The 26,935-nt window shown below is 40.3% G+C and overlaps 1 protein-coding gene across 2 annotated transcripts; it reads left to right on the forward strand.

Annotated features, from left to right (window-relative positions):
* Positions 1–804: 804 nt before the first annotated feature.
* pex5 (peroxisomal biogenesis factor 5) lies at positions 805–26,209 on the forward strand. 2 transcript variants are annotated; one of them, XM_080896101.1, is made up of 16 exons: positions 805–1,009; positions 5,470–5,626; positions 14,829–14,867; positions 15,029–15,146; positions 15,237–15,383; positions 15,954–16,038; positions 16,825–16,915; positions 17,208–17,330; positions 20,527–20,610; positions 20,933–21,052; positions 21,255–21,398; positions 21,602–21,672; positions 22,078–22,299; positions 22,380–22,545; positions 22,636–22,793; positions 24,245–26,209. In XM_080896101.1, exons 2-16 carry the CDS (start codon positions 5,513–5,515, stop codon positions 24,489–24,491), a joined length of 1,929 nt encoding a protein of 642 aa, XP_080752227.1. In that variant the 5' UTR covers positions 805–1,009; positions 5,470–5,512; the 3' UTR covers positions 24,492–26,209. The 2 variants fall into 2 exon arrangements, with proteins under 2 accessions (XP_080752227.1, XP_080752228.1); XM_080896102.1 differs by lacking the exon at positions 17,208–17,330 and having other exon boundaries at positions 24,245–26,206.
* Positions 26,210–26,935: the final 726 nt, after the last annotated feature.

A 26,935-nucleotide genomic window follows, 5' to 3' on the forward strand; every position in this document is an offset into this window, starting at 1 on the left:
AGATATATTACAATATATATTAGCAATAATATAGATATGTAAGTATATTACAGAAATGGGTCTATTATGTTATAATGTACACGGTATGAAGTATGTTGTGAATATTCTATAACTATAAGTATGTACAGGCTGTAGTGAGTACAAGCTATGTACAGGATATGGACAGGATATAAATATGAAAAACTATACAGAATATGAAATAAATAACTTTATGTCTGTCAAATTGTGTTATCTTTGGCATTATTCAGATTCAAGTAAAGAAATAAGAATAAATGATGTGGTTTTATGATAAACTGCTAGTAACAAACTCTATAAAGATAAAACACCTTTAGGTTTTTTGGCTAAATTGTCTTTTATATGCAGACACAACCTTGTTAGGTGTCGTTTTTATGCTTACATTATTCATATGTCAGTGTTTAGTGGCTAAAACGTAGAAACGTTCCTCTGAAAGGGTTTGGTATAAGAACAGGGCTGAAAATGACCTTTTTTTTTAAAGAGAAAAAGTGAAAATCTCTAAAAGCGTGGAGAACTATTTCTCAAAACTACTATCAAAGACAGAAATCAGGTTCTTTGGAAGTAAAATATAAAGAAATGATGGTTGGCTGAAGACTTCTGCACAGCACTGCGCGTTACTTTCGTGTTTTTTTTTTTGTTTTTTTTAACAAATACATGTTTCATCCGGGAAGCGGACTTTGTTCTCAGGCATGTTACATTTTAACGTTAGGCTCTTTACGCCTTTTTTCCCAGGCGCTGACGCTTCCTTACGCATGCGTAAAACCAGTTGAAGAATACGTAACTGGCGTAACGTTCACGAGCCAGGCTAGCGGTGAAGGGTTTTGTGGGTCATGGGGGAGGAAGGTAAATAAAAGCGGGGAGCTAATAGCACTCAGCGACTGGTTTCGGACGGTTACTGGAAAATTTATTCGGACGGAGGTGTGAGAGCGGGACAAGAGGGGACATACCGCCGGAGTGAGGGACTGTCGCTCGGATACAGCAGCAGCTGTCGGCGGTGAGGTGAACAGTATGCTTCCCTTCTATTCATGCTTCTTCGCTGGGTGCACACTACGGGAGTGATCTCTGCACTGGCCCTACTGCAGCTAGCCAGCTAGCCACAGCTGATATTTTTTGAGTTCCGGACGGTCGTGAGCGTCCTCCGTTTCCCTTTAGGTTTCATGAACCGCACGCTGGTTACATAAATAACACAGAGTATCGCTTATCGAGCTAATGTTGCTGTTTGTAGCTGAAGCTGCAGTTAGCTCCGATCAGCTCTATTTTATTACACAGTGCTCCCAGAAAGGTAACAATGCAGGCAGGTGTGTTTAGTTGATATCTATAACTAGTGGACTATGTGTGACAAAGGCAACCTTCGCCTATTCCTATCGTCTCCGTGGATTTGTAGTCAATAAACAGGTGTCATAATGGCCCGTCTTTGGTAATGTGTGTATTAATATCTCTGTCTGATCCTCTTACTTTGACCCTAATCATAATACAGCAGCCATTTGAAGCGGTGGGACTAAAGTAGCCTTTAAATCTTCAGCCTAGACAGCAAGAACAACAGTCCACCTGTAAGGTGTTGTGTAATAGTCACTGAAGAGTTTTTAGGTAGACGCTCACATGCGAGATTAGGAAGGGAATTCATTTTTATGTTCCTCCTCTCCAGGGAGGTCAGCATGTGTAATTGATAGGGGTCACTGAAGTACAGCAGCAGAGTTTCATACATCTGGGACTACATTTCAGAGTGAAACAGTGTCACGGTATTGTTTATTATTTTGCTTTTAAATGTTTAGGTGAGTAATCATCAGATGGAGCAGGATCAGTTGAAATGTTTGCAGTTTATATAGCTGTTATTTTAGACCTGATATGGAGTGTTGTGCAAACATGCTGCTCTTCATTTCGTTATATTTTGCTTCACAGAGGAGCCAAACATTCTTGTAATATATCAAAGTGGTCTTGAACACTTCTCAAGTTCTCAAGGCTTTCTGAAGGTATTTTTATTTAGATATCGGTTGTTTTGTTTCTTTTCTCATTCATTTTTAGCTCAGTAATTGTACCTGACCAATTTTTTATTTTAGTCTCTTAACACTGACCCACTATCCATCATTCAAGCATATAAAAGGCACTTAACACAAGCAATGTACCAGTCTTGTGTCAACTATAGTACAAGCAGCTGGAAGAATCAGGAAAAAATCCATGAAGAACCTGGTGTCAGTGGAAAAGGCTGTGGTATGCCAAATTATGCAAGAACTTGATTGAAAATCAGTGGCAGCAAATCTTAGAATGATGAATCCAAATTGAAATTTTTGATTCAAACTGTCGTCAGTGTGGTACAACGGTGAGTATGAACCTTTTCCTCCCTTTCAGGCAGTGGTGCTGGGATCTTGTTAGAATTGATGGAATTTTAAACACAGAATATCCATCAGATTTTGCCATTTGGAAAGCATCTGATTGACAGCAGCTTAATTCACTGCCTGGATAGCAAAACACTTATCAGTCATGGATTGTCCTCCCCAGAGCATCTACCTCAAAATGATTGAAGCAGTTTGGGATCGTCTTGACAGAGAACAGAACAAAAGGCAGCCAACGTCCAAAGAGGAGAACTTATCCTGAAGACTACTTAATAAAATTATAAGAAAGCTTGCATAACAAAGTTTCAAATATTAACTTTAAAGCTCATTAGAGTAGTACAAATCTTGTTGGTGGGTGTTTGTTTTTGTTTTTTTCTCAGCTTATATTCTATAGTTCAATGCATGTTTGCACATTTCAATAAATCATGTATAAATAAACATGTATTTTCAATTTTCCTAACAAAATATAAAGAAATGAGGGGTGGCTCAAGAGCTTTTAACAGTAATGCATACACAAATCCAGAGTATTTGTGGTAGCATTTATCAAAATAAGCATTTCTCAACTGATTAGAAGATTTGCTTAATTAAAATAGTATTACATGTAGTCAGTGTGTTAGTATAGTGATGCTGATGTTCTTTATCTTCGTAAACGCTCTTAAAAGCTAAAATCTCCTGAACGTACCAGATGAGTTAAGTGAAACATGCTGTGGATGCCTGTGCCTGCTGAGCCATCATATTCTCATTATTAATGGTTCACTAAGAGCCAGAAGATGAAATGAAAAACAGCAGATGGAGCTTGAATTTGTGCGCGTTTCATGAGGCTATTTGAGCAGCCTGAAGATTTCGCTCGGCCTGTCAGCTGTTAAAGGGGTCAGGAAATTGAATAATTATTTTTAGATGTGATGGAAGGGACACAAAACAATGTGAAGGACTAACTGAACTTAAAATTACTCTCTGGTGCCGAATAACAATAATAATAATAATAATAATAATAAAAAAAATCTTTCAGGGTTGAATATGTCGAGTGTTAAAAATTAAAACATTTTATATTTTGGGGGATGGTTTTTCAGTTATTGGTGCATAACTGTTTAGTTTCTCTAATATTTAAGTGTCTAATTAGAAATTGGACCTCATACTGGATGCTTTAGGATCTGCGTCTTTTAATTGTTCCATTGAGGTGCTTCACTCTACATAGTCCATTGCATGACTATCACAGTAAAACTAAATATGAAAAAAGAAAATAAATGGTAATAGATAAAATGATAATTGGATGGCATGGTGGTGCAGTGGTCAGTGGTGCCATCTTTAAGCAAAGTGGCCTTGAATCCACCTGCTGACTGGAACCTTTCTGTGTGGAGTTTGCATGTTCTTCATGGTAAATGGTAAATGGCCTGCATTTGTATAGCGCTTTACTTAGTCCCTAAGGACTCCAAAGCGCTTTACACTACATTCAGTCATTTACCCATACACACACATTCACACACTGGTGATGGCAAGCTACATTGTAGCCACAGCCGCCCTGGGGCGCAATGACAGAGGCGACACATCGGTGCTGTGGTTAGCCGCTGTTGCCTCACAGCAACGAGGTCCTGGATCCAGGTCTCCTGGAAGCACCCCATTCCAAAGACGCACATGTTGGCTTAACTGGTGATTTTAAATTGGCGTGAAGGGTTATCTGTTTCTGTGTTAGCTCTGTGAGAGAGGAAGAATGTGGATGGCTGGATGGCTTACCCAATGCAGGGTCATAGAGTAGGCGTAGAGCCTTTTCCAGCTGATGCCGAGCGGGACACAAAAAAGCCTGCACATTAGGGAAAAAGAAAGACTAGCTACAAAAGTATTTTACACTCATACAATTAGAGCAGGGCAATATGACCAAAAATATTTATCACGATATACATTTGAAAATTTGTGATAACGATATAACTGACGATATAATTGACACTAGACAAAATACTTTACAACTCCGCAACTTTATTAGTGCAAAAAACCCCATCAATGTATTTTCACTTAAACAAGCAGCTGTTTTTTTTATGTGCATTAAAGTTATATAAAAATGTAACAGTGCAAATGCAAATTCCTTGCTGACAGTTTAACCAAAAGGCATTTCCAGTGGAAATTAGCTGACATATCCTCAACATAACCATGTATAATATCCACAAAACTTAAGAAGAGGTTATACACACACAATACGGTAATATTATGTTGAAGCACAGTACGTATCACTCCGCGAGGCTCCTGCCTACGATAGCCGTACTAAAACATTTGACTGATTTTCGAGCGCCGTGCACATAAAATCGTTTTGAGGTCAGTAAACACAACCAGAATTCATACATAAGGCACACGGGATTATAAGGGGCACTGTCGATTTTCAGAAAAATCAAAGGATTGATTTTAAGTGTGCCGTATTTTCCAAAAAACACGGTAATAACGACGGCCTGCTAGCATGCTCTACAAAAAAATAGTGCTTTGTTGTGTATCTAACGGACGAAAGCCAAACCAGTTCCACACCACTGAAGTTGCAGCATTTTTACAAACCAATTCTGGTTCATCCGTTTCATTCAACGATCCACTTTCGCCCCTCTCATTCTGCGTCGCCGCCATGTGCATATGTAAACATAGGCACTGCGCATGCGCGTTTTACCCATATTCTATTGCGACATTTCATTTTCCTATCGTTGCCCAAAATTACACCGGTATTACCGTGAACGGTATGATTATAGCCCAGCCCTACATACAATAAATAAAACCAACTAAAAATAAATGTATAGAAAATGTATTTTGTTTTAGGGTTTCTCACTGAGGAGCATTTAGTGTAGATGTTTAGTGGGACTGGAATTTCTTAATGTTTGTAAGACAAGTATTTGTATTATATCTGTTCTGATCTGTCACCAACAAAAGGAACAAAAACAGTGAAACTAATAAAACCTAAACTGAAAACTTTACATGGGGAAAAAAAAAAAAAGTAAACAGTCAAAACTAAAGTAAAACAAGCCAACCCATTTGGGGAAACTTAGTGAAGCTAAGCTGAAGACAAAATAAAACTGTAATAAGTCTCTTCTCATAGCAATACTTTTCTTGAACACAGACTGAATATGAGTGGTTCATTTATGGCTCTTCTTCTCAGTTTGCAGGTGGTCTTATTGGGTTTGCCTCATCCTTGTGTTGCCATGGCGATGCGTGAGTTGGTGGAGGCAGAATGCGGGGGAGCCAATCCCCTCATGAAGCTGACCAGTCACATGACCAAGGAAGGGGGGCCATGGCAGAACGCCACAGCACCTCCAGTGAGTATTTTGTAAGACATCAGGCCCTGAGCTCTGTAGTCTACACGATATGCTTAGAAGTTTGGGGTCACTTAGAAATGTCCCTGTTATTTTTCAGTCTCTTTATTGATTTTTAGCAAACTTTGGCTTTGAGTTTCAACATTAAATTAATAAACACTCATTTTTATCTGTGAGGAAGAGCCTGATATTCTTTTTTTATTTTTTTTATTTAAGGCAACAATAGACTATACTTAAGCTTTCCTTTTGTAACTTTATAAAATAAAATGTAACAAATAATTACATTCAAGAGTTTCAATTTGCTCAGTGGTATGCATTAGGGAAATAATACCTGACAACAAAATTTATTTGCATTTGTTTCATTTTATCTCAGAGTTTTTCGGATGTTTCATTCATACCCAAGCTAGTTTTTTCTTTTTCTGTGTGGAGATGACAAAAAATGGGGATACTGTTATCAAATAATACTAATCAACTTCCTGACAAAACTTTGTTACTTTAAAAGTAATAAAGCTTTCCAGCAATTCCTTCTGCTTCTTTTTACATAACATCTCTGCTACCAAACAAACAAATGAGAGAGAACCTGCCTCATCTCGTGGGAGCTTTTCAGTCCTGACAGGAGATTCTGGTTAAGTAACAAACATAATTAAAAGTAGTTGGTGTAGCAGGTGTGAAAATACCATTAACAGCTGTAGCTTTGCTCTTGGGTTCGTCCATGTTCTGTTACTCCTGCTAATGAGGGGCCCTTGTTTGCATGACGCACAGCAAAGTAATTACAGAACAACATAAAACTGAATTCAAGTAAGTAAAATTTTACTAATATTGGATCTTTCAAGATAAAAATCACAAAGTACCTCACAAAAAAAATGCTAGAACATCAAAACAAAAGACGAAAATATGAGTACTCAGGTATTTGTCCATGTGGAGCTCTGAAAGTCAAAACCAGAATCTTAATAATAACAATAACAATTTCCGATTGCGCGTGCAACTCTCCATCTGCGTGGACATGAGAGCAGATGTCCTTAAAAGTGCTCAAAATGGACTGAAGCTAGAGCAAGGCCCCAAAACAGAACCCTGTGGCACACCGTAGACAAGAGACAAGGAAAAGAACCTGAACTAAGAAGCAGCCACAGAAAAGGAACATTTATGCAGATACTGACAGGTATTATGATCTGCTCCAGAGGAGAGCCCAGATTCTTATCCTATTGAGAAAATTGAGGTGGTCGCCATTGTCAAAGACAGAAGGCAAGTTCTTCATCAGCAAAACAGAACATTACCCTGCACCCACTTTGCATCGAGATGCTTATAGAAATGCTCCTTCTTATGAGTAACTGATCGAGCTTTTTGAGTCAGGATCTGAACAATATTTCCTGGATCCATGCTTTTAACTTAAAATGCAGAAACTGTATCAAAGCATACAGTAAATGTGTAAGAGTGCCTCTGCTACAAGAATACAAGATTTAACACAATCTGTTGTAGGGCTGTAAATTTAAGAGTATATCTTTCCTTTTAATTAGAAAATCTAACACTGTTCTCTGTCGCCCTTGTTATATAGCAGTTTAAGAGCTAATTGGCCTTTAAAAAATATTAATGTTAAGTTCCAGAATTTTATGTGCAGTTGGCATCAGGCTACAGCAAAAGCACTAGTGTTGCTTTTGCAATAACTTTTCTTTATATATTTTCAAGCTCCCTGTGACCTTTATCTCTGGAGCTGCTTGATTTAACATTTTTGTGCAAAACATTTTGCTAATAGATACTGTAGGGTAATTTCCAATAAACCAAGTTCAAAAAAGAAGAGTCTATGGCTGACGCGTGTTCCTGGTTTCCAAAAGAAATGCTTCCAGTTGCATTATGATTTGAAGACTGTTTATTTATTACAAACGGAAGATGTAACAATGAACTCCTTCCTAAAAAGCATGAAAGTTCCAAAAAATAGCAGTTATCCAGAACTAGCTGTGCACACGGTCAGAAAACCGTGAGACTCCTAACCTCTCTGTCCATGCTCCTCCCCTTCCCTCTCACACAGGGTTTCATGCTACTATTGCACTTACATAATTAAAGTGAGAGGTACCCCCTTTTAGGTTCCAATCCCAAAACAGTGACTTAAAATTACTTTATGTAAACACATATATTTTCACATTTATTAATCCTGAAAAGATGACTTATGTAATGAATCTATGAATTATAAACAAACATGAACTCAATCGTAAATAAAAATATAAAGCAGACGTCTGGCGCTTACATTACCGGCCCCTAATTGTTCTAATAATGTATTGCCTTAGAACAATTACCACATTTTTAACTTTACAAACTTAATATGAACCATATTAGACACATCCAATGTTTAAACACATGACAAAATATTATTTATAGACAAATGAATTGTCCAATACTTTGCCAATCAGCTTTGCAAAGTATATTAAGGCTGGTTTCTGTCCATTTCCAAAAGAACAGATGAAAAAGAATAAGAAAGAAAAGAAGGAAAGAGAGAAAGAAGGAAAGAGCCAGAGGTTGCTAGCACATGGCTCATCGTAGGGGCTTAGTCTTTACCACTAGCCCATTCAGATTCCACAAGCAGACAAATCTTGGTGATGGGTCTGTCCAAAACATTAGTCTTTGTCTTTATCCGTACTCGGCGAACGAGACCCTTCTTGTCTGGAACAGTTTTGATGATCTTTCCCATAATCCATGAGTTTCGTGGTGCACAGTCGTCCACAAGAAGAACGACATCTCCTTCTGCAAAGTTTCTTGATGCTGTGGCCCACCGCTGACGTTCCTGAAGTTGAGGTAGGTATTCTTTAGTCCATCTCTTCCAAAATAGATTGGACATATATTGCACCTGTTTCCATCTACGTCGTGAGTAGAGGTCATTCTGGTCAAACAATCCTGGAGGCAATGAAGGTTTTGTTTTCAACAACAAAAGATGATTAGGTGTCAGAGCCTCCAAATCATTTGGGTCGCTTGATGCCCTGGTGATTGGTCGGCTGTTGATGATCGACTCTGCCTCGCATAAGACTGTATGAAGGCATTCTTCTTCCAGAACTTGTTCTCTCACAGTAGAATTCAGCACTTTTCGTATTGATCTTATCAACCTCTCCCATGCTCCGCCATGATGTGAAGCAGTGGGAGGGTTAAATGTCCACTTAATTCCATGCTGTTGAAATAGATGCTGAAACGGTGAAGTGTTCCAGTCAGCGATTGCTTCCTTCAGCTCACGATTGGCAGCAACAAAATTTGTCCCATTATCTGAGCGAATCGCCTTCACTTGTCCTCTCCGTGCTATGAAGCGCCGGATTGCATTTATGCATGAATCTGTGTCTAATGATGAGGCCAGCTCTATGTGTACTGCACGAACCGCTAAACAAGTGAATATAACACCGTATCTTTTTAAGATGGTTCTTCCACGTCTTACTTCGAATGGGCCGAAGTAGTCTACACCAACCCGGGTGAAGGGTGGATCATCTGGCAACACTCGCTCTTGTGGAAGATCAGCCATCAGTTGTTTCCCAACTCTCCCATGCAAGCGACGACATGTCACACACTTTGCGATGATCTTTCTAATGGCTGTGTTGGCACTTGGGATCCAAAACTTCTGTCGCAATTCAGAGAGCATGTGATTGCGCCCTCCATGCCCAGTTTCTTCATGTATCTGTTGGAGGACTAAGTCAGAAATGTGAAAGTCTCTAGACAGGATAATAGGCTGCTTAGCGATTTCCGGCATAGCTGCCCAGCTCAATCTTCCACCAACTCTCAACAGATCTTCCTGTAGTACAGGGTTCAGTTTGTATAAGTGGCTATTACGCTTCACACTTTGTCCCTTGTGAAGAGCTGAAACCTCTTCCGAGAATTTCTCCTTTTGGCAAAATCTGATTATATCGAGCTCTGCTTGATTCAGGTCTTCCACTGAAATTTGTGTAGGCTTAAAGCTTGTCCTGAAACTGTCAATCTGACTTTGCCTCAGCTGTCGATCATTGTCAAGGCTATTCTCCACACTGGTTACGCATAGCTCTTTACGTTTTTGACAGAGACTCCAAAGTAAGGCTTTAAGTTTCAGGAACCACGCCACCACTCTTTTCAACTTTGTCCATGATGAGAAGTAATTTATCAGTCTCTTGAATGGAGCAACATTTTCTTCCACCTCTATTTTGTTTACTGTGGCTCTCTTGATCTCAGGATCACCAGAAGTGATTTCCGAACAATTCAGTGCAGTGTTAGGCCAAAACTCTACTGGACTGCGAAGAAAATCTGGCCCAGACACCCACGTTCTGTTCTTCATAAATTCATCTACTCTTTGCCCTCTTGAGGCGCAGTCAGCAGGATTCTTGTCTGTGCTGATGTGTTTCCACTGTTCCACATCAGAGCCTTTCAGAATAGCTGCAACTCTGTTTGCCACAAACGTACGAAAACGCGTGGTCTCATTCCGGAGATACTGGAGCACCACCGTACTGTCTGTCCAAAAAACTGATTCTGCAAGATTCAGTTGTAGCTCTCTTCTCAGGACACTATCCATCCTAATGGCTACTGTAGCAGCAGTCAATTCCAGGCGGGGTATGGTAGGAGGCCTGAGAGGCGCCACTCTGGACTTGCCCATCATAAATGCACATTGTGTCTCATTGCTCGTGTTACGCATGAGTAGGTAGCTGACTGAGCCATATGCATCCTCACTTGCGTCTGCAAAGTGATGTAGTTGTGCAAATACATCATTTCCAAAATCTTTGGGCTTGAAACATCTTGCGACTGAGAAGTGTTCCAAAGCAGGAAGGCTAGTTAACCAGTCAGTCCACCGCCTCTTTATGTGCTCAGGTAAGTCGTCATCCCACCCGATCTTCAATCTGCACAATTCCTGCAGGATAATCTTTGCTGGCAAGACTGCTGGCGCCAAAATGCCTAATGGGTCATACACTGATCCAATGACAGAAAGAAGTCCTCTTCTTGTGAATGGGCGATCTTTGATGTTGATCTTAAATCTGAATGTGTCTGACTCAACACACCAATTGAGACCAAGGGCCCTCTCAAGTGGAAGTTTGCCATGATCCAGGTCCAGGCTTTTCATTTCTGCTGCCAGTTCAGACTTTGGGATGGAGTCAAGCACCTTCCTTCGGTTGCTCACCCATTTGTTGAGACGGAAGCCTCCGTTGGCACAGATTTTCATTAGATCTTGACACATTGATATAGCTGCCTCCTCCGTAGCGACAGACTTGAGACAGTCATCAACGTAAAAGTTCTGCAATACTGTTTGAACAACTTCAGCTCTGAACTGCCTACTCTGGTCTTCAGCACACTTCCTCAAAGCGAAATTGGCACAACTGGGTGAGGATGTGGCCCCAAACAAATGCACAGTCATCTTGTGCTCAGTCAAAGCTTGATTGCAGTCGCCACCTGTCCACCAGAGGAACCTAAGTAAGTCAGAGTCACCGTCAGGCACCTTCACCTGGTGAAACATTGCTTCAACGTCTGCCATAATTGCAACAGGTTCCTGTCTAAATCGTATGACAACACCAATGAGACTGCTGGTCAAATCTGGACCCTGAAGAAGTTGATCATTCAGGGATGTGCCCTGATAGGACGCTGCACAGTCGAACACAACTCTTAATTTCTGTTTCACAGGGTGGTACACGGCGTGATGGGGTATATACCACACTTTTCCTTCTTTGTGCGCCAGTTCACCATTTGACAGTTGTACTGCATAGCCCTTTTTAAGAAGGTCTTCCATGAAGTCTGCGTACTCTTGTCGGAAGCAGTCATTCCTGAGAAATTTAAGCCTCAAGTTACGTGCTCGTTGTTCAGCGACTGAGCGATTATTTGGCATGTTGACCAATCTGTTCTTCAGAGGTAGACATATTGTATAGTGGCCATCCATCAGTTTTGCAGATTCCATGGCCATGTCCATAAACTGATGGTCCTCTCTTGACATTTCCACTTCATCATGTTTTCCTCCCTCTGGAAAATCCACCATGAACTGTTGAAGCCACAGCTTCTCTAAACGGCTCACTGATATGCGGTTTGCATTAGCCTTGGCTGGGTTTCTCTTGTCTGCATGACAGCCAGTTTCTCTCAAAGGTCCATTCACAGTCCAACCTAGCTTGGTTCTTACAGCATACGGTCCATTACCTACACTGCTTACAACCTCCCATGGCTCCATTGCTTTAGGTACATTTGCTCCGATAAGCAATCCAATGTCAGTCTCAATTCGAGGCAGTTTTACTTCTTTAAGGTAAGGCCACTTTTCGAGATCCTTCTGTAGGGGTATGTTTTCTTTTCCTACAGGTATTGTCCTTTGTGTGAAGACATCTGGCAGATCAATAAAGTCGTCACCAGATAAACTACTGACCTCCAAGCCTGACACTACATGAGTACAGACAGGTTTCTCTTTATTCATAGTTTTCAGTAGTATGTCAGTTTTCCTTCCAGTGATCTTCAATTTGTCCATTAATGTCTCTGTACAGAATGTGGCAGAGCTTCCTGGGTCCAAGAAGGCGTAAGTCTGCACTACTACACTTCCCTTTTTGGCTCTGACCTGTACAGGAACTATTGCAAGTGTGCAGTCATCTTCCCCGGCCCCAGCTGGCCCACAATCCTCAGACTCTGCACAGACAAAGGCACTTAAGATCGTTTGACTTTCACTGTTCTTAGTTTTCTTCTCTGTGTCAGCGTCTGTGTCCCTTTTCTTGATATGCAACAATGTATGATGAGCAAGAGAACATACCTCACAGCTCACCTTTCTCTTACAAAGTTTGCTCATGTGACCTTGCTTCAAACAGCTAAAACACAGTCCTTTGCCTTTCAAAAATTCCAACTTTTCGTTGTGTGGCTTGCCCTTAAACTTACCACACAGGTCTATGATGTGCCCACCGTTACAGAACAGACATGCCTGTGGAGTGGGTTTCACATAATTTGTGTTTTCCATTGGCTTTGTGTCTTTCTCCTGAATGTCCAGTGGTATGGCACTGGTGGTGAATGACTTCTTCATTACAACCCTTTTCTGATCCTTGTTACTGTTTTGTTTAATGGTGAATGGTTTAGCAGTGGTGCTATCCTTTATGTCACCAAAAACAGGGTGAAGTGCAATTTTGGCTTGTTTATTAATAAACTCCACCAAATCATTGAACTTGACTCGTCTGTCGCCTCGCTCTTGCATACCACACACAACAGATCTCCACCTTTCACGTAACTTGTATGGAAGTTTTGCTACAATGGCTTTCAGGCTTGCGACGTTATCAAGTTCCTCCATGTAACTCACTTCAGCCATGGTGTTACAGCAAGCTGTCAGAAAGAGTGAAAACGCATTTAAAGCTTCTGCATCTTCTGGCTTGATAGGTGACCAGTTTGAGACCTTGTTCATGTAGGCTACAGCAACTTTGTAGTCATTTCCAAAATGCTCTTTAAGGAGCTGTTTAGCCTTGTGATAGCCTACATCTGGCTTCATATGAAGGCAGCTCTTTATTAGCTCTTTCGGCTGTCCATTAGTGAACTGCTCTAAGAAGTAGAGGCGATCCTTAGGACTTTCAGTGCGAGACTCTACTCCGTGCTCAAAGGCGCTTACAAATGTATTGTAATCTAGAGGATCACCACTGAAGGTAGGGATGTCTAAAGGTGGCAATGTCATCATTTTTTGTTGTTTCACCATCAGCTCCGTTATATTATTCTGACGTGTCATAACAGTACAGAGTGTTTCAACTGCTGCAAAATCCACTCTAGACTGCTGCGTACCAATAGGGTGATTTTGTAAAGGCATGAATTCCCCATATCCATTTTCTGTGTTGGTGACTGGAGTTTGACTTACAGGTAATGGTATGAATCCAGAATCAATAGTTGTTGGGTATGCAGGACTCACATGTGACGAGCGCTCATTTTCAAAATTCTCTAATACCTTTAATTTAGCATCAGAGGCGGCAATAGCAGTTTGCAGATCTAGCTGCTCTCTTTTTGCTTTCAACTCAGTTTCCTGTCGTTCAAGCTCTTGTTTTTGTTTGAGAGCAGTTGCTTGTGCGAGCAATGTGGCCCTCTCCATTTCAGCTTTGAGGCGTACTGAGGAAGCAGTGGACACTTGGCTCCCAACGGCTGACCTGCGCCTCCTGCCTTTACTGCTTAATGCAGCGGACATCACAGAAACACTGTCGGAAGGCTGGATGTCTGCATCACACTGTCTAGCTTGTTCTGTGCGCTCCTCAGCTGCTTTAACCCATGTTTCCACATGTTGCATAAATCCACGAATACGACTAGCATTAGGTTCATACCAAGAACTTTGGTCCTTTTCAAATTCTTCCTCATGCATTAATACTCTCAAACTATCATTTATCTTACGCAGTTCTCCAAATGAATCTTGGTAGTCTAAACGCAATTTCTGCTTAACAGCATTCACGTTAGCATCATCTTCCATTAGCCGTTCGAGCTGATTAGCTTGGCTACTTAGGTGGCCTAGCTTAGCCTTTCTAGACTGGGTCAACCTGTGCAGCTTTTCCTCGACAGCCTTTTCTGTCATTTTTGATTCTCTTTTTCCACACACTGGTTCTTCATCACTCTCATGCATTATGACAAATTTCCACAGTAGCAAAGCTTGTTTTCACTGCTTACCGTGATTCTTCCTCCAAGTAGGCTATTGCCTTCAATCCACAGTGCACGGCGTTGCTAAACATGATCCTTTTCAGTATTCCTTTTCCCAAAAAAGGAGCAAGAAGGTTTTCTGACTAAATGTAGGGTAATTTCCAATAAACCAAGTTCAAAAAAGAAGAGTCTATGGCTGACGCGTGTTCCTGGTTTCCAAAAGAAATGCTTCCAGTTGCATTATGATTTGAAGACTGTTTATTTATTACAAACGGAAGATGTAACAATGAACTCCTTCCTAAAAAGCATGAAAGTTCCAAAAAATAGCAGTTATCCAGAACTAGCTGTGCACACGGTCAGAAAACCGTGAGACTCCTAACCTCTCTGTCCATGCTCCTCCCCTTCCCTCTCACACAGGGTTTCATGCTACTATTGCACTTACATAATTAAAGTGAGAGGTACCCCCTTTTAGGTTCCAATCCCAAAACAGTGACTTAAAATTACTTTATGTAAACACATATATTTTCACATTTATTAATCCTGAAAAGATGACTTATGTAATGAATCTATGAATTATAAACAAACATGAACTCAATCGTAAATAAAAATATAAAGCAGACGTCTGGCGCTTACAGATACCATACTTCATTATTATTTTTTGCAGATTCATCCCACTCCCATTGAAATTGCAACTGAGGAAGATGTAAGTGCTTTTCTTTCAATTTTAATGATTTGCTCTAAGACTGTACAGTATATACTTCAAGTTTATACCCTAAAGCCAAAATATTTAGGTTTCCTCAGCATGTACTCTAATCATTAAGAGTTACCATTAGATTTTATATAAAATGAATGTTTTTGTTCTAGCTCGTTAATGAGTTCCTTCAGGAACCTCCACGCCCTCCACAGACCTTTGACATGGGTCAGCTGCTGGAGGAAATGCAGCAGATTGACCAGCAGAGCTACAGACAAGCTCCACAGAGAGGTGCTCTTCATCATTATTTGATGAAGTTTAAAAGATTTTCTAAACCTTTTTTCCAGTAAATTTGAACTTCTTTGTATTTCCTTGTCATAGCTCCTGATGTGGCAGCGCTGGCCCTCTCTGGTGACTGGGTGGAGGAGTTCCTCCAAGGCTCTGATTCTGCCTCCGCCCCGGGGCTCATCGCGCTCGGCGATGCCGCAGATGCTGATTGGACGAAAGAATTTATTGCCGAGGCAGCAGGTATGTTTTGTTTTCATTGCTTTTCTTGGCCTTCTGCATTTTTTGCATAATGAGCAAATCATCTTTCTGCCGTTATCATCACTCTGTCTCATATCATCACGTTTTTTTGCTCAAATCAGAGTGAATATCTTTAGGGCAAAGTCTTCATAGTGTAGCTGTTCTAACTCATGAACTCTGGACAGTGTCAGCAGAATTGCATCCAAGCTTCTTCCAAGGTTGTCCTTTCACACATGTAGCACAAAGCAAGAGATGATCTACTTTAAAATTTACTCACTGCTAAAAATAACCTGTTTGTTGAGAGTGCTGAGAGTCCACCGAATGATTACCTGCACTGTTCTCACACGCGTTCAGGCACAGGGTGTTTAAAAGGGAGCTGACAGTTATAAACCATTTAATGTCCGATCCAGCAGAATCAGACGTTTGAGTTCTCACATGCAGCTCTGTTAGGCGTCTACAAAGGTTTTTGGTTTTTTTGGGGGTTTTTTTAGGCGCACTGCATGGGTGAAAACAGCTTATGTCATTATTACATGTTTGCTGTGTTTTTAATTTTTCAATTTCTCTCATTTTTAGATCCTGGCCGCTGGGCAGAAGAGTATCTGGAGCAGTCTGAGGAGAAGTTGTGGCTGGGGGATCTTGGAGACAAAGCAAATGAATGGTGAGCAGGGGATAGAGCCGGGGGGTGGAAGGGGGTTACAAGCACTGCATTACATGTAGAAAATGTAGGGTAGACATGTGAGGGAGAATCAAGGAGGACAAGAGTGCTGTTGGCAGAACTTAAAGCACTTGAAAAACTGTGATAATTTTCTCTTCTTGGTGAGTGAATTTTCTGTTTAATTGTTAAACATTTAACCTGATATTCTCTTGTCTGACAGTGTTGAGTTAATCCATTAAATCTCTGGTAGAAGTCAGTGAAGCAGATGAATATGAAGTGAAAGCTGATTTAAAGAGTCCTTGTATAATCATCGTTGTGCACTGGGCTCTAAATACGAGAGTGTAAAATGCAGTTTATATTTGAAGTGATTTGTTCCAACCTACAGTACTGTGCAAAAGTCTTGAGCCAGCCATCATCATTGCTTTATATTTTATATTCTATGAAATATTGGAAATGGGTGTCATTGAAACATCTGTAAATATACATTGAAATACAGAATATAAGTTGAAAATCGTGTGTACAATTCTAATATGCTTGAAAAGCAGTATTTGCTATGACTAACTTCATTCTTCACCTTATTGGTACAAAAATAAAACTATTTTATGTCGAAATGAGTGAAAAAACAGCAAATGATCAAAGAAAGGCTTTGAAAGACCTTCAAAAACCCTGAGAACTATTGTTCTAGACCACTTTAAAACATCATGGGAAAGTCTTGCTCAAGACCTTCTAGTTTTATAGCATTAAATTTATGTTTTCTTTTGTTTGTTTTTTTTATTGTTAATCTGACAGGACTAAGGAGTATCAAGCAGAAGACGAGCTGAGGCAGACAGCCAATGAGCTTGTCTCAAAGGTTGATGACCCAAAGTTACAAAACACAGAGGTGAGCAGTGTGTCATTGTGACACCGTAATACACATCATTTCCTTTTACATGTCTATCACCATGTTCTTTCACTTTTTTCTTTAACTCTTTTGTAGAGTAGGTCCTTGAGACTGTAGCATGTGGTGCACAGATGATTTTTGTGGTTTTTAATGGCTTTTGTCTCAGTGTGGGAAGAAAGTTGCTGGTTTGGGAAGAAACTAGCATTACTGGTGTAAAACTGATGAATTAGTAATAGTAAATGCCTTTTTTTTTTTTTGTTGTTGTTGTAATTTGTTTTTTGTTGTTGTGTAGTTCCTGCGATTCATTAGGCAAATTGGCGAGGGCACTGTGACAGTGGAGAGCAAGACAGACAAACAGCTCACAGATAAAGCTCAGGCCGAGAATGCTCAGAACTGGGCCTCCAACCTCAACCAGGTACGAGTCGCAGCCCACTGAGGAAAGGATGGTTACAACTGTGAACGCTGTATGTTGGGGTAGAACACTGGTTCACTGTTGCCCAGTATAGGCTAAGCCTTGTGACTCATCACCCCAGTATCTGTTGCAGTGTAAAATTTTCCACAAATGTAACCAGAAGCAGCCACCAGTCTGCTTGTAATATGAGTCTCCAGGCTGCAGTGTTGCAGATGGAATTTGTTTTTGCAGAGAAAGGGCTCTCATAACTGTCAGCTTCTCCTCTTGAGCATTTAGATTTTAATGTGCACGACCAAGATTTGGGGTTTTCCCATCTTGACGTGATTTTTCCTTTCGTTCTGGATTTCACAGAAGGTGCAACTTCATTGCTTTGTATTTGATCAGTTCAGGCAGTAAAAGGCTGATGCCAGATCGAGTTTCTCTCTAAATGTATTTCTCTACAAGACGACAGATACAAAAGTATGGAGGCGTAATCCTTTCACTTGACTGAATTAATGAGAGATTTTATAATCCCAAAGGAGCCTTATTGATTTGAAAGCTTGATTTCTTGAGCTATAATACTGCTGCAGACTGTTTGTCTGCTGGATATTTCATGTTTCTCTTAGATCAGTTGAACCAATATGGCTTCAGGATGTAAGACGATGCATCTCAAATGCATTCAGACTGGCTAAGTGGTGACTCAAGAGACAAAGATTCCAGTACCTCCCAATGTTTCCAGCATAAACCAAGAGGAAACTGTATTAACAAAGCATGGGGCATTACTGCTTATGAAATCAAGGTTTCAAATTAATAGAGGCTCTTTTGGGATTTTAAGGTCCGTCACAACAATGTTTAACTGCTAACTTAGCTATCATGGGGGAAAGGTGAGGTATACTCTGAACAGTTGGTTTTTAAGCTGTATCTTTGATCCAGAAAAACAAGACAAAATAATTAGTCAAGTAAATGCATAACATTTCTGACTGCATTCAAAAATACACACAACCCCCCCAAAAATATAGATCAGAGTTAAATATCTTTAACCCACAAGTGACTAAAATGACCAAATAGGTTCTTTAAAAAAAAAAGACTAAGTCTTGCCATTTTAGGTTTGTGATCCATAGTTTGCTGCAGAACATTACAAGTGTGTAATGTAGAGATTAGAAGGGAAAACTACAACAAAATCAACACATATAATATTTAAAATGCACATATATTCAGTTATATGTTATTCCTGCTATATTAATGGGCTAATTCCTGAAACAAAAGTTCTAGAAGAAGTCTATTTAAAAATTCTTAGTCTAAAGCATTATACAGCACAAAGAAATATACCACTGAGGGCATAAATGAATCATGTAATTGGAAAGTTAAAAATACTCTGCAAAGCAGCAAATTACTCAATTTTAGAGATTTACATAATTTCCTTAGGGATTTTTAAATTATTCTGATTAAAAGAGTATAAATAAGAAGGTTTGGGTTATTTTATTTTATTTTTTGTACCTCCTAAATTGGATCTAGAGATTGATTTGTTAGTAACTATTTTTTTTAAATTTTATTTTATTTTTTATTTTATTTACTAATTTTTACTAATCTAGTCAGAATTTGGAGAAATTGGGTGTTTATACTTCTGCCTTGAATCTATGATGTTTTTACTTTTTACTGTGAAGCTCTATGCTGTAACCATGTATCTCCATAAATGCATCATCAACACAGTCTCGTTTACTGGCGCCGTTTGGGCTTAAGCTTCTCTGGCTACTTCTTCTGTTGCCATTTTTTTCAAATCGACTGTAAGAGAGGGGATCTTGGTTGCAAAAAACAAACCAAAAACAATTACCTCAAGAAGGTTCCTGTGACAAAGTCTGACTGTGAAACTGCTTGTTTGACAGGTGGTTAGCCAGTGAGTGTGCAGGTTCATACCAATGATAATCCTCTATTTTAAAAGATAGCATCACTATCATCATCATTTGTTTAAATTCAGTATGACCCAAAATAAGTGACTGGGCCCATGAACTCATCAGGAGAGTGTTTACACAGGTCAAAACAGGAAGATTGGGTTTTTTTTTAGTAGTTTTGCAACTACTGCTATCGCCATCTGGTGGCCTCCAGATAGAATGCAGGTGTAAGACGCTTGAACGTTGACTTTGTGATCTGTGTTCCCCCAGCTAGTGTTTGGGTAAGGAAATTGCAGAGCATTGCAGGAACACCAGGGATAGATGCACATGCTGGCAGCAGGAGCTGCACCGTAGGCTCTAAATAGATTCAACGCAGAAGTATAAATTAAGCTATAATCTGTACTTTAATTTAATCTTTTGTAAGTCCAAAATTTGACCTGATATCTCAGTTTGCTTTTTTCTGCTTTACATCTGTTTCGTGTTCTTTTCCTGGCCTAAATGGCTTCCACATTATGTTGTGCATGTGTAGCTGTCAGCCATATTCATGCTACATTATGATTACATCTATGCCATCGCCCTCTAACTCTGAATTGTGCTTTTCCTATTTTTTTTTTTATTTTGTTATTTTTATTTTTTTAACCTGCCTTTGGATTCTTGGCTTACCATTACCTTCATTAACACCTGTTATTCATCTGCTCCTCTTGATACTTCAAATTACTCCTTTTTTGCCCACCCCTCCAAAAAATTTGTAAAAATCCTCCATACCAACTCCTCCTCTTCCTCGAAACATTGTCCCGTTCCCTACTGCCACCCCTCCCTCCGTAGTTCCTGATGAAGACGGGGGGAGGGAGTCTTCCCCTGGAACCCCCAGAGATGAATCAGAAGATTGACAAAGTAAAAGCTAAACAAGCAGAGCAGTGGGCCAGAGTCGTCAGGCAGGTACGACCTCTGTGGTCACGGCAGCTATCCATGTTTTATTTTAAGCTGCAGTTGTAGTTACTTATTTGTATGTTTTGCTACCAGTGTTAACAATTTCGATCTTACCCATCCATTCAGATAGTCTCAGATTTCCTGCATCTAGTTGCTGTTTAGTGCTTTTACTGTCTCAGGAGAAAACTGGGAGTTAATTAGGAAGGAGATAAAGGAAGCAGTACGAGAAAAATGGTTTCTTCTGTGTTCTTCCACCTTTCATTTCTTTACTCCTTCACATTCACTCCCCTCTATATTTTTCCTCTCTGAATGCCCCGGTTCTCCCCTTCTAATAACAGTTTTCTCAGCCAGCGCATACAGATTCCTATCAACCACTGCCATTGCTCTTCATTGTTATTCAGGTGTCAGAGGAGTCAGCTGAAGCCTGGGTAGATGAGTTCGCTACATCAGGACCTGATTTTCAACAAGCGAAAGCCGCAGTGGAGGTGAGGCAAGAGTCTGTGACAATAAAAACCTTCAACCCAAAGCCAAGTATAATAAGTAGTATTGTAGAGGTTAAAGCACTGAGTGTCATCGGAGTTGAGGTTTGAAAATGGAAACTTTCCTGAATGATTGGCATGACGGTGCCCTTGATTTTTTTTTTTTTTTTTTTTAAACACCCACAAACTTAATCCTGTTTAAGGAACGAAAAAAATATAGGGCCATCCTATAAGGCATCATCGATGCAGCAGCGTCTTCCAGTTGAAAAAGGTCAAAGTTATCTCCAATACGCTGTGAAGTAATGATGCGTGTCTGTCATTTTGTCAGAGTGATGTGGATTTCTGGGAGAAGCTGCAGCAGGAGTGGGAGGAGATGGCGAAGAGAGATGCAGAGAGTCATCCCTGGCTGTCTGACTTCGATCAGCTACTCAGCACTTCTTACGACAAGGTATCCGTCAGCCTGCTCAGAGCAGGCGTCTGCTGCTATCTGTTTTGTGTTGCAAGATTTCAGCATTTTTGCGCATACAGCTGTCATGCACAATGTCTAATGTGCTCCTGTGTTTCATATACCCTATTAAGTACTAATTAAAATCATATACACACACAAGTTCTCTGAGCAGTTTCAATGTTTTCCTTGTTTTCATTTGCAGGGCTATCAGTTTGAAGAGGAGAACCCCTACTTATCACACCCGGACCCTTTGTCAGAGGGATTGAAGAGGATGGAGGCAGGGGACATCCCTGGTGCCGTCCGGTTCTTTGAAAGTGCTGTGCAGAAGGAACCAGACAACCAGCTGGTAAGACTCTGAAAGGCTGTGTTCTCATTTGCATTACACTTTTTTTTTTTTTTTAATTCTTAGAACATCCTGTTATTACTTAATATAACATTGTGGGCCAAAAGGTCTCCCTACTTCTAATTTTAGCCATGTTTTTCTCCTGCTTCCAACAGAAGGCCCTTGAAATAATACCATGTGTCTTTTTTTCCCCCATTAAATTGCAGGCTTGGCAATATCTGGGAACCTGTCAGGCAGAGAATGAGCAAGAATTTGCCGCCATCAGCGCCCTCCGCAGGTCAGTAGTCAAAGTTGACTAAAACATGTAGTAAAACATGTAGTTGTTGTTGTTATTATTATTATTATTATTATTATTATTATTATTATTATTATTATTACTCTAGATCTGGGTGTTGTCTCTTGTCTATAGTTTTTGTATCTGTAAGCATATAAAACACATTTTGCATATAAAAAAAATGTGTTTTTCCACCACAGAGTCTATGTTAAAGTGAGGATAGATTTTTGTTAAGACCTTTTTAAATGCATACTAATGTGAGTGTCACCTCAAAAGAAATATTTTCAACCAGGAAAGCACCTCCATATTTTAACACTTGTCGTTGCAAATAAGAGTTTCTTTGCCAAATGAATAGTCGTGTTTTTTCTGTCTGACTACTTCTTTTTATTACCACCATTCTTCCCATAGGTGTATAGAGCTGAAGAACGACAACCTGACTGCCCTCATGGCGCTGGCTGTCAGTTTCACCAATGAGTCACTGCACAGGCAGGCCTGTGAGACTCTTCGTGACTGGCTAAAGCACAATCCAAAATACCACTCTGTTTGGGAGCAGAGTGAGCGCGAACGCTCCAAAGACAGCTCCAAAGAAAGGGAGAAGGACAGAGAGAGGTTCGGGTCATTGCTGCCAGAGTGAGCATCACGCACGTTTAGGAGAATACAAAGATACCTCTTTCTCTTTGCCCTTTCCTTATTGCTTTTCCCTTGTGCAGGTCTTTGTTTACCGACGTCCAGTCCATGTACCTGCAAGCAGCCAATGTTGACCCTACCCAGGTGGACCCTCAGCTTCAGTGTGGTCTCGGCGTCCTCTTCAACCTCAGTGGAGAGTATGACAAGGCGGTGGACTGTTTCAGCGCTGCTCTCTCCGTCACTCCACAGGTTGGTGAAGAAGCCTTTGTAGAAATTCCAATGGCTTCATGTCATGTGCTCAGTTTCTGAGCTCTTTCTTTGTTTTTCTGTCCCCATAAGGACTATCTGCTGTGGAATAAGCTGGGTGCCACGCTAGCCAACGGAAGCCGCTCAGAAGAGGCTGTGGCCGCCTACAGGAGAGCACTGGAACTGCAGCCTGGCTTCATACGCAGTCGCTATAACTTGGGAATCAGCTGTGTAAACTTAGGGGCACATAGGTGAGACAACAGTGCTGTTTTGATGTGTATTTTGCTAGAGAGTCTTGGCATGTAAAGAAGTAAAATCTTTAGATTAAATGCATAATCCTCCTGAAGCTGGTTTTTATGATAGGGGAGTGTCAAGGTTCACAACCTTACCACTGATGACCTGAGTGTGGCTCTCTTAACAGAACAGTTTTCTGATAGATGTGGAATTAGTCCAGCAGTTTACATTTAGATAAACCTTTAAAAAACATGTTATGTGAAATCAGCATTTGATATACCCTTTTCAAATTGTCTTAAACACACTGACATTCTGCTGCTTACATACACATCAAATGCGTTCTGTGCCTTTTCAAATTCTGTCAGATTGCTACTTTTGAACTTTAGCAATTTTATGCTGCTTCCCAGATGTTTTTACCTTCCACTAGGGTGCTGTCTATAGTTAAATCTGCCTCCTAGTGGAAGGTATTTTATAGCCCCTTTTCCATTAGTACCTACTCCGATCAACTCAGCACGGTTCACCATGCTATTCAGGGTTTTCCATGAGGCCATAGAAACTGGTACCAGGTACTTTATTAGTACCTGCTCAGCCAGGGTTTCAAGCGATTGAAGCAGGTACTAGAAGTCACGCTGCATGCCACCGATTGGCTCGTCAGTAGCATCACTCAATGAGTCATAAGTGCATCTCGTTCACGAAAATTAAAACTGCCATTTTTGAAACCAGCAACGAGGGAAATGGCTACAAAAAACCGCAGTGTTCCCCGAGTTTGACAAAAAGCCACAGACCGAGCAGTAGGTATATTCTTGGCTCAATGTCCACCTTTGTTGTAGCGTTCGTGTTGCATATTAATTACGTTGCAGGATGCCCAGACGCATTGCTATGGCAACAAGCGCGCGCACTGGGTTGTAATGGAAAACCAGTCGATCCGAGTCGTAGCGATCTGTGGCAAGTAGATCAGAGTAGCTACTAATGCAAAAAGGGCTTATGTGATACAGCTAGACCACACACAAAAGATGCTACACTAGACCAGACGTGCAAGAAATCTAATAAATCTCACAAAGGTTTGTGTTGATGATGATTGACATTCACTTTATAAGGTATACCTTCAGCGAGGTGCTGGAAACATTCCTCAGACATTTTTGTCTGTTTCGAAATGATTCCCTGACATCCCAGAGGTGCTGTATTGGATTGTGATCTCTGATCTCTCGTCAGCAGGTCATCTTCGCCATGTCTAAAAAGCTAAATGTTGCTGCCATTTGGCTGATTAGATATTTGCCTTATACAGCGCTTAACCAGGTGTACTTAATAAAGTGGCCACTAGAGTGTACACCAGTGAGAAATGGACCTTAATTTGCAAAAGTGAACTTAGTTTACACAAGTTTTTTTATTACTGTTGCCTGTTCAGGTTGATATCAGCACATTGCAGATTGAACATAAATCCATCCTGTTCACTTTTTTAACTCCACAGAGAGGCAGTGGAGCATTTCCTTGAAGCTTTATCTCTCCAGCGCCAGGCTATAGAGGATGGAGCGAGAGCTCCAAGGGGTCCCGGAGGAGCTGCGGCCACTATGATGTCCGACAATATCTGGTCCACCCTGCGCATGGCTCTCAGCATGATGGGAGAGAGCTCTCTGTACGCCGCGGCCGACAGGCGAGACTTGGACACCTTGATGGCTCATTTCTGCCAGAGAGAGGTGGATGGTGGGACTGAATGAAAACCTGCCAGGAGAGGGCTCATTGAGTGTGAATGTTTTTTGCTGGGAGGTAAATGTATGAGTGACTGAATGAAGCTGATTGAATGGAGGAATGAAGGGGACATGGTACAGCTAACGGTTAAAAGAAGATGATCGAGGAACACACTGTGAAGTGATCAAAGTGCTCATCATCATCATCATCATCATGTGTACATGTGTGTTTAAAAGTGTTGCAGTATCAGGCTTCACCTGTAGAGAAGCAGGCAGCAGTAATCCAGTCACGAACTGTTTCACACGTTCAGCAGTCACTGGATTTCCTCCTTTGTTGATCAAGAGAACCAGACTGAATGATTTTAACTTGAAAATCTTTCTCAGAGAAGAAGAGAAACAAGAATAAACATGGTTTAATCACTAATCTGTTCACCATCCAGCAATGTTAGTTTGTGTTAAGACACTCAGTCCTCTCCCTGTCTTTATTCACAGTTTGGTGGCCTCTGAGTTTATTATTACTGTGTTGATGTTGTTCCTACAGCATCTCGTTAACTTTGCTTCAGGACCACCATTGCAACCGGACAATCACATTGTTGTATTCGCTTCACAACTTGGGAACAAGATGTACACAAGAGTCTGGTAGGGACAACGCTGTGGTTCATGAATGGGTGAAACATAAGACTTTCACCCAGGAGACTGAGGCTTGTAGTCCTTGTTCATTTGAGACTTAGTTGACTGCTTTTCATTTTGAAAAGTATTTACTTCAGTCACTTTGGTTAGGTGTATAAAATGATCATATTAGAACTTAGTGAAGGCAAGCATCTTTTTTTTCCTCCCCCCTCAGGTGCAAAGCTAAGCTAGTGTTTTGTACACTACAAACCCTGTTTTATCAATTCACATGCCTCTTCATACAAAGGACTGGATGAGCCAGGGATCTAACCAGGCCTTCCAATTCGCAGACGACCCGCTCTACCTCCAGAGCTGCAACCATCCCTGATTGCAACGGTGTGATTGATCAGTGATGGTCCTGATGGAGGAACAACACAGCAATTATCAGATGTGTGTACTCTCTGCGGTTATGTATAATCAAGGTACAAGACCTCTGACATTAAAGAGTGCTGCTTATGATCCAAGGTGCTCAGCAGGCGGAAGGATTACAGATTATGCCATTGTAAAGTAGAAATACAAGTCATAAGTGCTACAGCTCTTTTTGTTATACTTTATTTAATTTTTTAGTAATCATTATCATGCCAGGATAATGAACTGATAACCAGCGGGACTGTTACTCAAATGATAAGGTGTGTGTGTGTCTCTGTGTGTGTGTGTGTGTGTGTGTGTGGGTCGGGTGAGAGACATTATGTCAATGAGAGTGGCTTTTCTGGGTTCCTGTGCTCTTTTTCATATTGCTCCTGTAAAACTACTTGCTTCATTGTAAAATAATGCTCTATGCCATACTGTGTATTGTAACATAATTGATGCACTATAATTGTTTTCAGGCTACTTATATCCTGACAGCAATGTTTAATATAATATTCAGCAATAAAAGCTTTGATTCCAGACATCTGTTATTATCCTTTTATTTCAATTTGGACCCCCTCTTGTTGGTATATGGGTTGTTTCATGGTCCTATCGACTAATTTGCAATTTAAATGTTTAGACTAAATTAGATTTTCATATTATAGAGCAAGATGGTTTTATCAAAATGTCAGCTCTAAGAAGTGGGAAGACTTGCCAAATCAGCAGGGCATTGCATTTAAAGTTTCCTCAGAGTTAATAATAAGGATTTTAATTTGTTTAACATGTTTTTTTGTTTTTTGTGAGTAATGCAAAATTATTAAAACTTGTGAAATACAAAATGCTGTGGCTTGGGAGGTAGTGCAGGTCATCTGGTCTACAAGTTTAAGGATCTTCATGCAAGATACTGATCCCTGAGTGGGCCTGATGCACACTGGAGTGTGTGCTAATGTTAGTTTAAAAGTGCTTATGCATAGAAACAGTTTGCATGAATTGGTGAATGAGCCTTGTAATAAAGTGCTTTGAGTGCTCAGCACTTAATAAAGAACAGTTAATTTACCAAAAAGTGATTTTATTTATTTATTTATTTATTTTTTGGGGGGTAATTCTATAATTTTTGTAGTGGTTTGGTTTTTAGGGTTTTTTTTAGTGCATACACTTAACAACCACTTGATTAGGTACACTTGCAGACTCTAATATGACCAGTGATATAGTACAGCCTGAAATCTTCAGAGCTCATACCAATGACGTTGGCTCATTCATTTAGGTTTTTGTTGAGGTTGTCAGGAAAAGTAACCTGATTTCATGATTACTTGCATTACATTTAATTCAGTTCCTATGTTTGTTTGTTTGTTTTAATCCACTTCCCTAACATACAGGTACTCAAAGTAAAAAATCTAAATTTAAATGCTTTAAAAAATTTATGCTAAATCTATCTGGAAATCTGAAGGGTTATATCA

The sequence above is a fragment of the Rhamphochromis sp. 'chilingali' genome, assembly GCF_963969265.1.
Source record: "Rhamphochromis sp. 'chilingali' genome assembly, chromosome: 11".
Taxonomy (NCBI): Eukaryota; Metazoa; Chordata; class Actinopteri; order Cichliformes; family Cichlidae; genus Rhamphochromis; species Rhamphochromis sp. 'chilingali'.

Bases quoted from the DNA above. Each gene is read 5' to 3' on its own strand.
- pex5 (XM_080896101.1), top strand. From the start codon at position 5,513: ATGGCGATGCGTGAGTTGGTGGAGGCAGAATGCGGGGGAGCCAATCCC. The intron at 20,611-20,932 runs GTGAGGCAAGAG...TCATTTTGTCAG, and splicing joins AAGCGAAAGCCGCAGTGGAG to AGTGATGTGGATTTCTGGGA. The intron at 21,399-21,601 runs GTAAGACTCTGA...ATTAAATTGCAG, and splicing joins AGGAACCAGACAACCAGCTG to GCTTGGCAATATCTGGGAAC.